At 40.8% G+C, this 14,864-nt stretch overlaps 1 protein-coding gene across 3 annotated transcripts in view; it reads left to right on the top strand.

Annotated features, from left to right (window-relative positions):
• LOC148478152 (syntaxin-7-like) overlaps positions 1-11,154 on the top strand; it is a 111,209-nt gene extending 100,055 nt beyond the window's left edge. For all 3 annotated transcript variants that reach the window (XM_088455856.1, XM_088455855.1, XM_088455857.1), the window contains exons 9-10: positions 8,550-8,632; positions 10,406-11,154. In XM_088455856.1, coding sequence (XP_088311982.1) covers positions 8,550-8,632; positions 10,406-10,504 — 182 coding nt within the window. In that variant the 3' untranslated portion in view covers positions 10,505-11,154. The remainder of the gene's footprint in view (positions 1-8,549; positions 8,633-10,405) is intronic.
• Positions 11,155-14,864: the final 3,710 nt, after the last annotated feature.

Raw genomic sequence — 14,864 nt, 5'->3', positions numbered from 1 at the left:
TGAAGGTTAATAGGGTCGTTCAAAGGGTTAACTACGGGGAATCTCTGCCTCTACACTATAGGCAAGCCCTTTTTCCGTAGTTGAGGAATTTCAGTTAGTACATAATTTCAACTGATCACGTGGTACCGTGCTAAGTTGTCGATCACTCTCTCTCTCTCTGAATTGGTTAGGCGTACAGGCCATCAACAGGAACACTGACCACTGTATAAGGGACATCCTCCTACATGGTGTCAAGCTTGCTTGATCGGTGGGTTTTCCTCTGCTATACCTTGTCCCCCACCTGTAATGGAGTAGCTCTGGCATTGGTATAATAATTCCTCTCCTGGCGTTGATGCGCAGTCTCCATATTCTTCAAAACAATCTCTCTATCCAGTACTAATGCTCGCGAACCCGATCGGTCTGAGATGAGTAGTCACAGGTTCGTCCAATTCAGGAGTCAACTCTAAAGGCGCATATCCACTACACTATTTGCCTTAACGACATTGAGTACACACACTGAACAATATCTTTCAGTGCCTGCACCCTCCCTCATCCCCGAACCTGCACAACCTGATGATATGTCAAGTTGGACAGCGGGTTCGGGCGATGAGCGACGTCAACGACCAGCGATAGCCTGCATCGCTGGTCGTTGACGACATATCCACTGGACGATATAATGAACAATAACAATATCGTTATCCATCAGTCGTTCATTATATAGTCTAGTGGATACGCGGCTTAAGTCTTTAGGCAGTCTTTTGTCATCCAAACATCAGGTGGAACGGTGTGAATCCCGTGGAGCAGTGTTCAGTAGTGTTGTACAGGTATACGAGCTCTTGCAAGATAGTAGGCCAGTGGGAGCGTTTTTCCACTGAAAGACTTCTCAGCATCCCAATTATAGTCTGGTTTGGTGTCTCCCGGCCACTGTCACCAATGGAGTGGGCACATTTAGGGGGCATAACAAATGTAGCGGGCACATTTAGGGGGCATTACACATGCGCAGGTCTCTGGGAATGTTGCATCCACACACTTTTCCTGTTGATTTTGGCCTGCTGCTGCAGAGCTGGCACGGAACTCTAGAGAGGTGAGTAGAATCAGACTGGTGTGTAGTGTGGACCCAGTGACCCGTGTGCATTGCACACCCTGCACCCATTCAGTGTCGAACTGGGGCATGTAGGGCCCAAAGGGATATGCAGTAATAGGGGCCAATGCTTAAGGGGTGTGTTCAGCCACTTGAGTGGACCCAGCCACAACAGAGACTTGGCTAAACATTGGAGAGTACATGGTTTAGGCCCCTTATAAATATAAATAGTACAAACTGATGTGCATGCATGATAATGTACAAGAGTGATAAAACAATGCATTGTAAATACACCTCACGCGCTTCTTCTCTTATTTATACTTTAAATTACAACAGCATCTAACACTTGGTTGCTGACACCCTGCTGCTTATTTAAGTGTTATGCAGCAATGTTTATAAATCGTGTATTTGTCTTGAATTGGTTGTACTGTTAATAACAGTTGTTCTTGTGTGCTCATTTGTTTATGTACTTTGTAAGCCGCTGCAGAATCCTTGTGGCGCCATATAAATGAAGGATAATAATCCAGGGAATGCTGTATAATGTAACATAAGCAGAGTCTATAACCAGACCCCTAGAGAAGCGGTGGGCCCTCTGTCAGTGGGGCCCACCGGGGATTTCCCCTGTATCCCTATGGGCTAGTCTGACCCATATGCCAAGGCTGCACACTATAGACTGAATAGATATATAATAGAAAATAGGGTGTAAGTAATGGCGCCAATAGTAGATTAAATAGAACTAGAGTATCTGCTTCTCTAACATAAAAGGGGATTACTCAGTCCCCATAAAATGGTCTACAAAAATAAAAGATTGGAGAGAGCTAACACACAGTTTCAAAATATAAAAGTAATAATTTATTAATAACTTCTTTAAGTAAGATCTACCAACTCTTCAACACATATGTATAACCATTGTTAATAAACCAAAAATGTACAATATTAAAAATTTACATAACAATATCTATGTTGTGATGACAACAAAATTAAATATCTTACATTTTTACGGCCACAGTAAATCTGTATTCAGACAAAAAGAAAACCCCCTACTAGGCTGTTGCCTCTAGATATTAAACATCGCTATGTTTTAAAAGTTACATATCATAATGCTTGAATTGAAACATTGTTTCCCAGTAATATGTCACATTTGTTTCTCTGATCTCACTGTTAATTAGCAGCACAACGTGAAGACAGTTTAGATTTTAAACCTTCAACTATTTGTGTTTCCACAGTCAGAAGGATGACTTCTCAGTGTTCACATTTGAATTAATGTGTACATATTTAAAAAATCATGGCCATGAAAAAGATGTATAAAAATTATTTACCACGTCCCACTGATTCAACGAGGTTAATGGGTTATGTCGTTTTCAGGTATTTCTCCCCTTTCTTTATAGCCACCGCTCCGTGGTTTGTAAACTGCGGCTGTGATTGTGATTCAGCATCCAAAGTGCCAGGGAGTAGAGGAGGTTTCAGGAGGCAGGGAGAGGGACAATTTAGGTACCTGTTACGGAAAGAGGGAATGAGCGTGACACGCTTTATTTTGGTCTTCTCCTTATTGCCGTCCGCTCCGTAGCCGTTCCGTACCCGGCAGCTCCCTCTCGGGACGACTCCTTGCCATGTGCTCCGTAGCCACTATGTATTAGCAGCTGCCTCCCAGGTCTGTATGAACAGATCGGACACACTGGTAGTGTCCTCCTACTTCCCTTTGCCGTCCACTCCGTAGCCGCTCTGTGATTAGCGGCTACCTCTCAGGCCTAACAATCAGACACTGGACCACCGAGGGAGACAAGGGCTCTCAAGGACATGGAAAAAGACAGCTGGTCTCTCAATGGAAATTAAAGCAGCATAAAACGCGTTTCTCCGCCTCTGCAAAATATATATCAGTGGCTTCCTCAGTTATCATGTTCTGTGTATTTTTTCACCAGCCTAATTATTTGCAAATATTCATTCAGGACATGTGTAGGCAATCTGCAAATCGGGTTTCTTCTACTGATTACTGTTGGAAAGTTTAACCCTTAATTAGATGATGTCTGTCAGGGATTTTTCATTTTTTTTATATTTTTTGAAAAAAAAAAATTTTATCCTATCACAGCTCCGTTCATTATGACATTATTTTTAACCCCAACACTCTAGGATTTATGGACATTGCAAATATTAGGTACAAAAACATTAAGTACCACAGAGAAAAAATGAAAGGAAAAATAAGAATAGGAAAAATAAAAATATATAAAATACAATCAGTTAAATAATAAGGCTACTAAGGATAGAGACATATCCGTATATTAAATATACACAAACACACACAAATAATTATATGTGCACATAAACATACACAGTATAGTCATAAGTCAGCTCAGCATATAGGATAAGATATATCCAAGATGTTGACAGTATTGTTCCCTAATAAGTAGCACTAAGGGGATATGTAGCAATCCAAAAACCATAAAAAACACAGCCTATAAATCTCATAACATGTAGATAAACCATATATATTGATAAGTGGAATATTCAAAAATTATATGCATTCTACAGCTTATGATTCAGATGCTTAAAACCACAGTATACTGTTTCCTTGTTTGTCAGATATCCTGACAGGATCATTTATATTGGCAGCATTTATATATAAAAAAAAAGGAGAATGACAGATTTCTTTTTAATAAACTCAAAATATTATAGTTTAATCAGATTATTATTTATAGAATTATATAATTAATATAGGGTTAAACTATTATCCTTCTTAGTTTATATGGCTCAGAGGGACCTCTGGTACCATACATCTCTAAGTTGGATGGTATAGCCACCTTTAGATATGCTAAATGTTGTTTAATTCTGTGGTGTCGTTTAGGCCATTGGGGAATAGTGTACCAAGCCTATAGATCCAGAATGCCTCTCTCCGACACAACATACTGAACCGATCTCCTCCCCGTGGTGTTAATTTGATTTGTTCTTTACCTTTTACAGAAATTTCTTTTTTGAACAAACTTTTACATTGTGATAAGTGACTAGACAGAGGGTGGGTTTTTATCCCTTTATTAATATTTCGCCAATGCTCCATAAATCTTGTATGCAGCATTCTTGTGAAGTTGACAGATTAGATAGAGAGGACTTAAATATGAAAGCAAAGAAGATATGCCCAAAAAAGGAGATAGATCATCATTATTTATAACAAAATACAACAGCTGTGCACAAGGAATTAAAATGATAATAAAGAAAAATGCATTACTATTAAAATTGGACACAATACTTAGAGGCACAGTAGAGTTGGAGGGTAAATTGATCTTTAGAAGGGCAGATTACATCAAATCTAAACTGGTCTCTAGTCACTTCAAGCGAGACTTAGAAAAAACAGATAATTTAAATAACTGGCTTCCCAAAAAACCATCAGGATTCCATGGGTGTGGAAAGACCTCATGTAATACATGTCTGCACACAACAAGGAAAGAAACTGAGTTCACCTCATACTATAATTGTGAAAAATTCTACATAAAGGATTTTATTTCCTGTAGATCAACTCTTATTATATATATAATACAATGTGGCTGTGGGAAACAGTATGTGGGACGGACCACAAGAATGCTACATACAAGATTTTTGGAGCATTGGCAAAATATTAATAAAGGGATAAAAACCCACCCTCTGTCTAGTCACATATCACAATGTAAAAGTTTGTTCAAAAAAGAAATTCTGTAAAAGGTAAAGAACAAAAAAAATTAACACCACGGGAGGAGATCGGTTCAGTATGTTGTGTCGGAGAGAGGCATTCTGGATCTATAGGCTTGCTACACTATTCCCCAATGGCCTAAACGACACCATAGAATTAAACAACATTTAGTATATCTAAAGATGGCTATAACATCCAACTTAGAGATGTATGGTACCAGAGGTCCCTCTGAGCCAGATAAACTAAGAAGGATAATAGTTTAAACCTATATTATATAATTCTATAAATAATCTGATTTGATTAAACTATAATATTTTGAGTTTATTAAAAATAAATCTGTCATTCTCCTTTTTTTTGTATATAAATGCTGCCAATATAAATGATCCTGTCAGGATATCTGAAAAACAAGGGAACAGTATACTGTAGTTTTAAGCATCTGAATCATAAGCTGTAGAATGCATATAATTTTTGAATATTCCACTTATCAATATATATGGTTTATCTACATGTTATGAGATTTATAGGCTGTGTTTTTTATGGTTTTTGGATTGCAACATATCCGCTTAGTGCTACTTATTAGGGAACAATACTGTCAACATCTTGGATATATCTTATCCTATATGCTGAGTTGACTTATGACTATCTTTATTGTGTATGTTTATGTGCACATATAACTATTTGTGTGTGTGTATATTTAATATACGGATTTGTCTCTATCTTTAGTAGCCTAATTATTTAACTGATTCTATTTTATATATTTTTATTTTTCCTATTCTTATTTTTCCTTTCCTTTTTTCTCTATGGTACTTATTTTTGTACCTAATATTTTCAATGTCCATAAATCCTAGAGTGTTGGGATTAAAAAGAATGTCATAATGAACGGAGATGTGATGGGATAAAAACATTTTTTCAAAAAATATAAAAAAATGAAAAATCCCTGACAGATGTCGAAACTGGATTATTGGCTGAGAAATTGAATCGCAGCGACACCATCTTGCGACTGGCCGCAAGACGCCATTTTGCGAAATGGCCGCCTAAGCGCCATTTTAGATAAACTCACACTTTAATACATGTGGCGATAATACTATTAGCATCATGCGAATACATCTGTGACCATCGCCATAGGTTACGGCGATTCACCAAAAGCCTATTTCATTACTAAAGGATATATATTTCAGAAATGGCTTTACAGTATGCCAAAATTGCATTAGCTGAATAGAACAAATGGCCAAGTGACAACTAGCATGTGTAGATAAGCTTCCTGGAATAACGTCTGCTATCACTCCAGGTGGTTCGGCTAGAATACACACCTTACATTAGCAGGCTTCCTGAATTACATGATTTCAAAGACTAGAGTGTCATCTTAGGTCTGTCTCTTGTAGCTGGGCTATTTGCATTTCACACAAGAGACTGGGAGAATAAAGAGTTTTTCTTTTGAAGCCTGGGACAGGTGGGGGACTGCTGACAGAGGGGGCATGTGGAACTATCTGGCTCAGCATGTCACACTGCTAAGATGTTCACTTAGTGAGAGTTAAGTGCACCCCTCCTCATACACACATTAATACGCACAATTGCGCTGTTAACTAGTCGCATATTAGCGAATGCATAAGACTTTGTATGAAACTGCTGTTTTTATTAAGTTTTGTGCGTACGCATCTGCCCCAAGTTAACTAGCATCCTTATATCAAACCACGCACACTCACACATTACATATTCACACATAAGGTTTAATAAGCTTTAAAGTGTAAAATTTAAGTTGGTTCAGTTAGTTTAAATGCTGTGAAATAAAGATATTTGATAACTAAGGTTTTATACATGTTAAGACAGTCGTGTTTGGGTTCGTGCTGATGCATACTCTTTCAACAGAATTCCGGTACTATCGGTGTGGAGATCGCATCAGGCATTCTCAACTTATGGACCGCAGAAACTACAACCAACAAAATGTATATTTTATGAACAACTGTTAGGATGCAGCATGGGGAGGCGGGAGGGAAAAGACTCTCAGTTGTTAGAGGCTGAACCAGCCTGTTAAATGCACTGTAACATATGCTTCTCCCCTGGGAACCAATGGCATAAGCAAGAAACTTCTCTATTGTCCTGTCTATTCTGGGGGGGTATAAACATGTGTGCTCAAACACTGGGTCTTTAGTCTTCTTGCTGAATGCTGATTGACGAAGGTTTTCTTTCTGAATGCCGGGATCTGGTCCAGAGGCGCTGCGTATGTATACTGTACTTGGGGGTCTGTATAATTCCTTTGCGTCTAATTGTGTCTGGATCAATAGCGTGTAACTGACTGTACTTTTTACTTGAATAATACTTTGTGCTTTGGAACCATATGTTCTAAGTCTGGAGTCTCTATTTACTGTATGACTGCGTACGCAAATTAGCGTCATCCTTAGAGGTTTATAGGTAGGATTTTAGAAGGTACAGGTAGGGGTATATAGAGGTTCAATTTTAATATCGTCACAGACATCATCTAATTAAGGGTTAAACTTTCCAACAGTAATCAGTAGAAGAAACCCGATTTGCAGATTGCCTACACATGTCCTGAATGAATATTTGCAAATAAATAGGCTGGTGAAAAAATACACAGATCATGATAACTGAGGAAGCCACTGATATATATTTTGCAGAGGCGGAGAAACGCGTTTTATGCTGTTTTAATTTCCATTGAGAGACCAGCTGTCTTTTTCCATGTCCTTGAGAGCCCTTGTCTCCCTCGGTGGTCCAGTGTCTGATTGTTAGGCCTGAGAGGTAGCCGCTAATCACAGAGCGGCTACGGAGCGGACGGCAAAGGGAAGTAGGAGGACACTACCAGTGTGTCCGATCTGTTCATACAGACCTGGGAGGCAGCTGCTAATACATAGTGGCTACGGAGCACATGGCAAGGAGTCGTCCCGAGAGGGAGCTGCCGGGTACGGAACGGCTACGGAGCGGACGGCAATAAGGAGAAGACCAAAATAAAGCGTGTCACGCTCATTCCCTCTTTCCGTAACAGGTACCTAAATTGTCCCTCTCCCTGCCTCCTGAAACCTCCTCTACTCCCTGGCACTTTGGATGCTGAATCACAATCACAGCCGCAGTTTACAAACCACGGAGCGGTGGCTATAAAGAAAGGGGAGAAATACCTGAAAACGACATAACCCATTAACCTCGTTGAATCAGTGGGACGTGGTAAATAATTTTTATACATCTTTTTCATGGCCATGATTTTTTAAATATGTACACATTAATTCAAATGTGAACACTGAGAAGTCATCCTTCTGACTGTGGAAACACAAATAGTTGAAGGTTTAAAATCTAAACTGTCTTCACGTTGTGCTGCTAATTAACAGTGAGATCAGAGAAACAAATGTGACATATTACTGGGAAACAATGTTTCAATTCAAGCATTATGATATGTAACTTTTAAAACATAGCGATGTTTAATATCTAGAGGCAACAGCCTAGTAGGGGGTTTTCTTTTTGTCTGAATACAGATTTACTGTGGCCGTAAAAATGTAAGATATTTAATTTTGTTGTCATCACAACATAGATATTGTTATGTAAATTTTTAATATTGTACATTTTTGGTTTATTAACAATGGTTATACATATGTGTTGAAGAGTTGGTAGATCTTACTTAAAGAAGTTATTAATAAATTATTACTTTTATATTTTGAAACTGTGTTGTTATTATCATTTATTTATATGGCGCCACAAATGTTCTGCAGCGCCTTACAACTACGCCTTAGTGTTAGCGCTGTCCAATATTTTATATTTGAATAGATATGTATATATATGTGACATAATATATAGATATGACGTTAATGACCCTTTTGTAATATCATGCAGATAGCATTGAGGCCAATGTAGAAAGTGCTGATGTACACGTTCAACAAGCTAACCAACAACTGGCCAGAGCAGCAGAGTATCAGGTAAGAGGAACTTCATCGTTTTAGAAATAGCTGAGCTAATATTGTGCTGCCTTATTCCATATTCCATCAGTCATGTTATATGCAATGACCATCCGTTATTTATTCAGACCGCAACGTTGGAAATAAAGCTTTGAGGTTTGGTCTGAGAACGGGATATAACCACTGAACAGTTGTTTAGTAGGTGCTCTCCACTTACATTTAGGGAATAATCCTTCATTTTGTTTGTCAGTAATATATTTGAACATTTTTACAGTCTAGCTGAACCCAAAAGTAAAAGTTGTCATTCTAGCAATTTAAACATTGATGTACAGCAGTTGTACAGTCTTTGCTGTTATAGAATGGCATTCACAGGAGCAATGCACTACATAAGTTGTATTCCGCGGTAGATAAGAAAGTATGAAATAAATACAAGCAATGCATTTTACTTAAGCCCTTTGCTGAAATATACTTTTATAGGGTCTTTGAAAAAGTGTTATGTGGTCAGCAATTAGAATTCCTAGGGACAGTAGTAACTAGAGTATGTGTATGTTAGGTCGACATGTCACCATGGGGTTTATTCATGTACAACATGAAGTGGCTACTAAAATATATCACTATATATTGCATCACATCGAGGGGGGCGGGGCCACAATCGCCAGGAATGACAGCAATTCCGGGAGCATCCTCAGTAACTGTAGCGGTGTGCACGTCTGAAGAGTCCTAAGGACGTTCCAGGCGACACAGCTGCAGAAATTCTGGCTGCAGGATCCCTTTCCAGATACTCTGCTAGCCAGATGCAGGGGCCGTGGGTGAGCAGCGGTGCCGGCCACAGTGGTCTGCGCTCTGTGTAGTGGGACCACTCACACACCCTTAGTTACGGCCCTGGGTACAGTACATACAGGATAGTGACTGACTTTTAAATGGTTCTGGTAGTACTCAATGGTACACAGTACTAGCTCCTTTTTTATTTTATCATGTTTAATTCTTACAACTAGTTTCAGAATCAGGAAGAAATCGGCAAATTTATTTCAGAAATGAATAAACTAAGGGGGATATTCAGTTAGGTATGGGGTTTACCCCGCAGCTAATTGAATGCACTGCCCATTTAATTAGGCACGGGAACTGCACACGCGAAATCCCAGAGGGTAGATTTTTCTCTTCCAGCCTCAGGATCTGCGAGGATAAATGAACAGTAAAATGCAGACTCTTGCATTTAACGCTCGGGGAAACACATAGATTCCAGCACTTTGTGCGGAATTTATGGGTTGGCGCATATGAAACCATGGTTTACCGCTTGGGGAAAATTCTGATTAATTGAATAGCTCCGGGCGTTGAACTCACAGCTCCCCCCCTAAGTGCCTGAAGGCTTGTCCAGAATATGGAACTTTTCAACTGTATCTGCCAATCAGTACCTTTTTCCATAGAAGAAAAAAAACACTGGTTAAAAGTAGGGATGTGCAGGCTCGGTTCTACTCGGTTCCGTTCGGTTCTTTTTACCGGATCTTATTGGGTTTCAGCTGTCACGAGTTTTGGATAGCCAATAAGGTTCGGAAAAAAGAACCGAACGGAACCGAGTAGAACCGAGCCTGCACATCCCTAGTTAAAAGTAACATGAGTTATGTGCTCAAAACACAGGCATATTTCAGAAAGAAAATGTGTTTTATGTTGACTTCAGTTTTTCAAATTGCGGTAGCAGGTATGTTAAGTACATTATGTACACTTGTCTCACCTCTATGTGCATCGAGTACGATTGACTTGCTAAGGTTTTTATGTCTCTTTTTATTTGTGTCTCAGCGCAAGTCCCGGAAGAAGATCTGTATTATCATCAGTGTGATTGTTCTACTCTTAGTAATCATCGGACTGATTATCTGGGGAGCCACTAGATCTAAATAGCTGCCAGAAGAATAAATTCCTCATGTAATTGAGTCTTTATATTACAGATCATTGGAGAAGAAACTTGCACATTTCAGATGAAGAAATACAATATATATATATTATTATAATTCTCTTAACCAGTACACAGTGGGCTTTATATTGCTTTCTTAGAAGAGACACTATATTGCTTGCCACAATATATGGTCTGAGAGATGTGTATATATTTTACTTGTGCCGTAATACATGCCAAACAAATGGCTATTAATTTTCTTTAGCCTTCTTTTTTGCACTAGCCTGAAACATAATGTATATGCTTAATTTACATCATATGTGCTATATCTGCAATGTTCCAAAAAAAAAACAACCTCCTAAAATGTGGCAAAATTACGTTTCTGAACAATTTGGCATTATAAAACGAGGAAAAATGTAAATGTCTTTTCAAATCAGAATCTGTTGTCAAATTATCAAGAAGTTCTGTAGCACACAAAGACATAATGGTCATGTAACAGTGCCAAACCTAAAACTCTGTGTTTACTAAACGGTTAGAATTGCCTTTTAGAAACAAACACTTCTTTAAATCCCGTGCTGTGTAAATGCAATTTAGTAAATATACCCTTATATCTGTGACATTTTCTGAAGCTTTTCAATAAACTGAAGGTCTACACCTATTTTATACATCTGTTATTTAATACAGAACCAATACATGATTATGTGATTTGTGTGTAAAGATAGCCAATTCTATAAGAGCTGTTGCTTTTTTTTTTTTTTTTTTCAACATTATAAAAATGGTCTGGAGAAATCAAGATAGGCATTGCAGCTTTTGCAAGACTAAGCTTACAATGTTCTCACAAACCAAGTGCAGTCTGGGAGCGAAAGGTTGCTTAATGATATAACATGATGCTGGGCTACTTTTTGTTACCGCACTATGGGCCTGATTCAGACCCGCTCGCAAGCGGGTCGATGTTGCCCAAGTGCGCATGCGCGAGACCCGAATAACGACGGCCAAGCCGTCGGTATGGATCTCGCACCAAAGGGGGCGTGCTGTCAATGGTGATTGACAGCACGCCCCCTTTGGTGGGCGTGCCGGGGGCGTGGCTGCCCAGACGGAGGCGTTCCCATGGGAACGCCTACCGTCTGGGGCCGGCCCCACTGACATCACTAGTGATGTCAGTGGGAGTGCTTTTGGCTCTGATAGAGCTGAAAGCACTCCAGGGCTTGCGGCAGACGAGACCCTACCACAAGGGTCTCGTCGCAAGCCCGATGGTGGCGATGGTCTTGACCATCGCGACCATCATTTTGGCCGCTCGCTATAGCTGTGGGTGGTAACCCACAGCTATGCGAGCGGCCAGGAGGCCGCTCCAAAAAGTAAGAGGGACGGCCCTGATTCAGGGCCTATATGCCATAAAAGTCACTGTAGCTGGTAGGCTGGCATCTAGCATTCAATCCGTGGTGGGCTATAGGTATTGCAGTTTGGTTAAAAATAAAGTGATTACTAAGTGTTTTGCTCCTGACATCTGGCAAGAAATGATTGGAGAGCCAACCACAAATCTTCTACCACTGCACATATTTCTCTGCAAATGTATTATTGAATTGCTAAGCCAGGGGGACACATACACTCATGCAGAAATATTACCATCAATTGAAATGAATCAACAGCATAAGAAGTGCTTGATATTGCATTTTATGTACATTGGGCCTGATTCAGAGGCGCTCGCAAAAAGCGAGCGCTCGCTCTGAATCAGGGCGGCCTCTTTTGTTATTTTGGACGGCCTCCTGGCCGCTCGCTAAGCTGTGGGTGACCACCCACAGCTTTAGCGGGCGGCCAGATGATGGTCGCGACCATTGGGCTTGTGACGAGACCCTTGTGGTAGGGTCTCAACTTCCGCAAGCCCCAGTGAGCTTCCAGCTCTAATAGAGCCGGAAGCTCACTACTGACATCATGAGTGATGTCAGTAGGGCCGCCCCCAAATGGCAAGCGTACCTTCAGGAACGCCTCCGTTTGGCCAGCCACCCCCCCCCCCCCCTTGCCTACAAAATGGGGCGAGCTGTCGATCAACATCGACAGCCGCCCCGTTTGTAGCGAGTGAATATCTCACTCGCTTCGGGGCTTGCGCATGCAATGCACAACCATCGACCCGCTTGCGAACGGTCTGAATGAGGCCCACTATCCAATAAGCTGATGAAGGTGTTGTGTTAAACTTAAACATATAGGGCCATATCCAATTAGCCACGGTAAATTACAGTGGCTAATTAGCTCGCTCGGGACTATCCAATTAGCCCCGAAGTCGGCCTGACAACGGCACTTATTAGGGGGGGGGGGTTTATGATAAGTGCCGTTTTCTCGCGGCTCCTATGTGTTAACGGGCGAACTATCCTATCAATTCGCCCAAATTAATAGGATAGCGAAAAATAAAATATTGCAGAAAATTGGGGATTATCGTTGAAAAATCCCCGTTTTTCGCTGATCGCGGGGATCAATTAGCGCCCGAACAGTGTTCGGGGGCTAATTGGATATGGCCCTTACAGTGAAAGATAAATTTTACATTTGACAAGAACTGGACATATCACTTTTATCCACAAAATATATTAGTAAATAGACTACCAACATTTAAAATAACATTGTTACTTTGATCCCTACTGTAGGTCATAACAACTTCATTCATTAAAAAAAAAGTCCTGTATATGAAATGTAAATATAGATACTGTATCTTATAGCTATACAGTATGACTAAGGATTAATTCAGGGCATTTAGTAGCCTGATTACATTCAAAAGAGGCCGAAGCTGTGTGTGCAGTTTGGGATGTATGCACTGTCCTATGTAAAGCACAAGATTTCTATATTTGTAACTATGCCTATGGGTACAGTAAAATGCTCAAACATACTAGTCTACACATGTATTGTATACTATAAATCATAATAGCAACTCACTATCAATCCACAGTCTTAATTAAAATGAATATATGCAGCTTTCAAGAATTGTGCAAGTTTTTCCTGGTAAATTTACTTGAATCATTCAATGCACTCCCAAACATTTGCCAGGCTTTCAAAAAGTTTTGTCGGTTTAGCAAGTTATTTAATTGTAAAGCTGAGGGGAGGGTGGATGGGCGCAGATAAGGAAAAATCCGGGGGGGGGGGGGGGGGGCGCAGTCAGTGAGATCTTTTCTCCCCACAGGCATGCAGTCTCCCTGGTCTCACTGCAGTCCTGCACACAGTAGCATGGGAATCGGTATGAGCTGCCGGCACTCGAGATCCCGGCTGTTAGAATCCCGACACCGGCATCTCGAAAGGGTTAGCATACTGACACTTGTTGGTTGGTATGCGGTGCATACGGGCCCCTGGGTCATGGGGGGGGGCCCGCACTGCACACATTGGACCCATATTATACTTACCTCTCCGGGGTCCCACGTCAGCACCAGTGTCAGAGCTGTAAAAACGCCTGGAAAATGGCCACTGTGGGCATTTTCCCGTTTTGCGCATGCACAGTACAGGGAAAATGCCCGCCGTGGCTATTTTCCTGATGACCTGCACATGCACTATAGACTCTGGGCACACTCTAGTGCACAGTGTTTATCAGTGCGGCACTGGCTGACTGCGCTACTGGACTGAGGGGAGGGGGCGTGTGACGGAGAATTCACACGGGCCCCCTCCTCTCTAGAAACGCCCCTGCCTTCCCCTCTCCCTAACCCCCCTCTTTGGTGCCTGACCCTAACCTCCCCCTCTCTGGTGCCTAGCCTTTCCCCATTAGTGCCGAACCCTAAACCTAACCCCCCCCCCAACACCTCGATACTTACTTTTGGTATCCCGGCGGTCAGGATGATGGCGCCAGGCTTCTCACCAGCGTGGGGATATCGGTATTAGGAGCGTCGGCATCCAGACCGCCGGGATGCCGAACGCTTACCTTAGCATGTGCTGGGTTGTTGACAGCTGCTTATCGGGCATTTCTTTCGGGAGCACAGCTCTTCGGGTGGCATTTATGTCATAGCCGTGTGGAATGGTCTTCTATAACATACATGAGTTAAATTAATTTAAAAGGCAAATTAAATTTAAAGATAACCCCGGCCTGTTTTGCTTTGAAAAATGTAGCCATCTAATATTTCCTGTTTAAACACTCCAAAAAATGGCGCCTTTTGCGAGCTGCTGCTTAATAAATTTATCCCTTGGTTGGCCATTTTATTCCACTGTGTTTTTAGAAAGCAACGGCCTGTGCTTTATGTATTTATTCCATTTTAGTGTTATTTTACCGAATCTGTTCTAATGTTGTATGAATGAAAATGATTTGCCTCTGCAAGACCATAATTTTCCATTTTTTTACGAAGCAATTCATTATATTTACTAAGCAATAACACCCTTTATAATATGCTTTATTGAGGGTGAAGT

Source organism: Taudactylus pleione, unplaced genomic scaffold (assembly GCF_031769625.1).
Source record: "Taudactylus pleione unplaced genomic scaffold, aTauple2 ptg000674l, whole genome shotgun sequence".
Classification (NCBI taxonomy): domain Eukaryota; kingdom Metazoa; phylum Chordata; class Amphibia; order Anura; family Myobatrachidae; genus Taudactylus; species Taudactylus pleione.
Note: the sequence above shows the minus strand (reverse complement) of the source record. Positions and strands in the feature narration are given on the sequence as shown.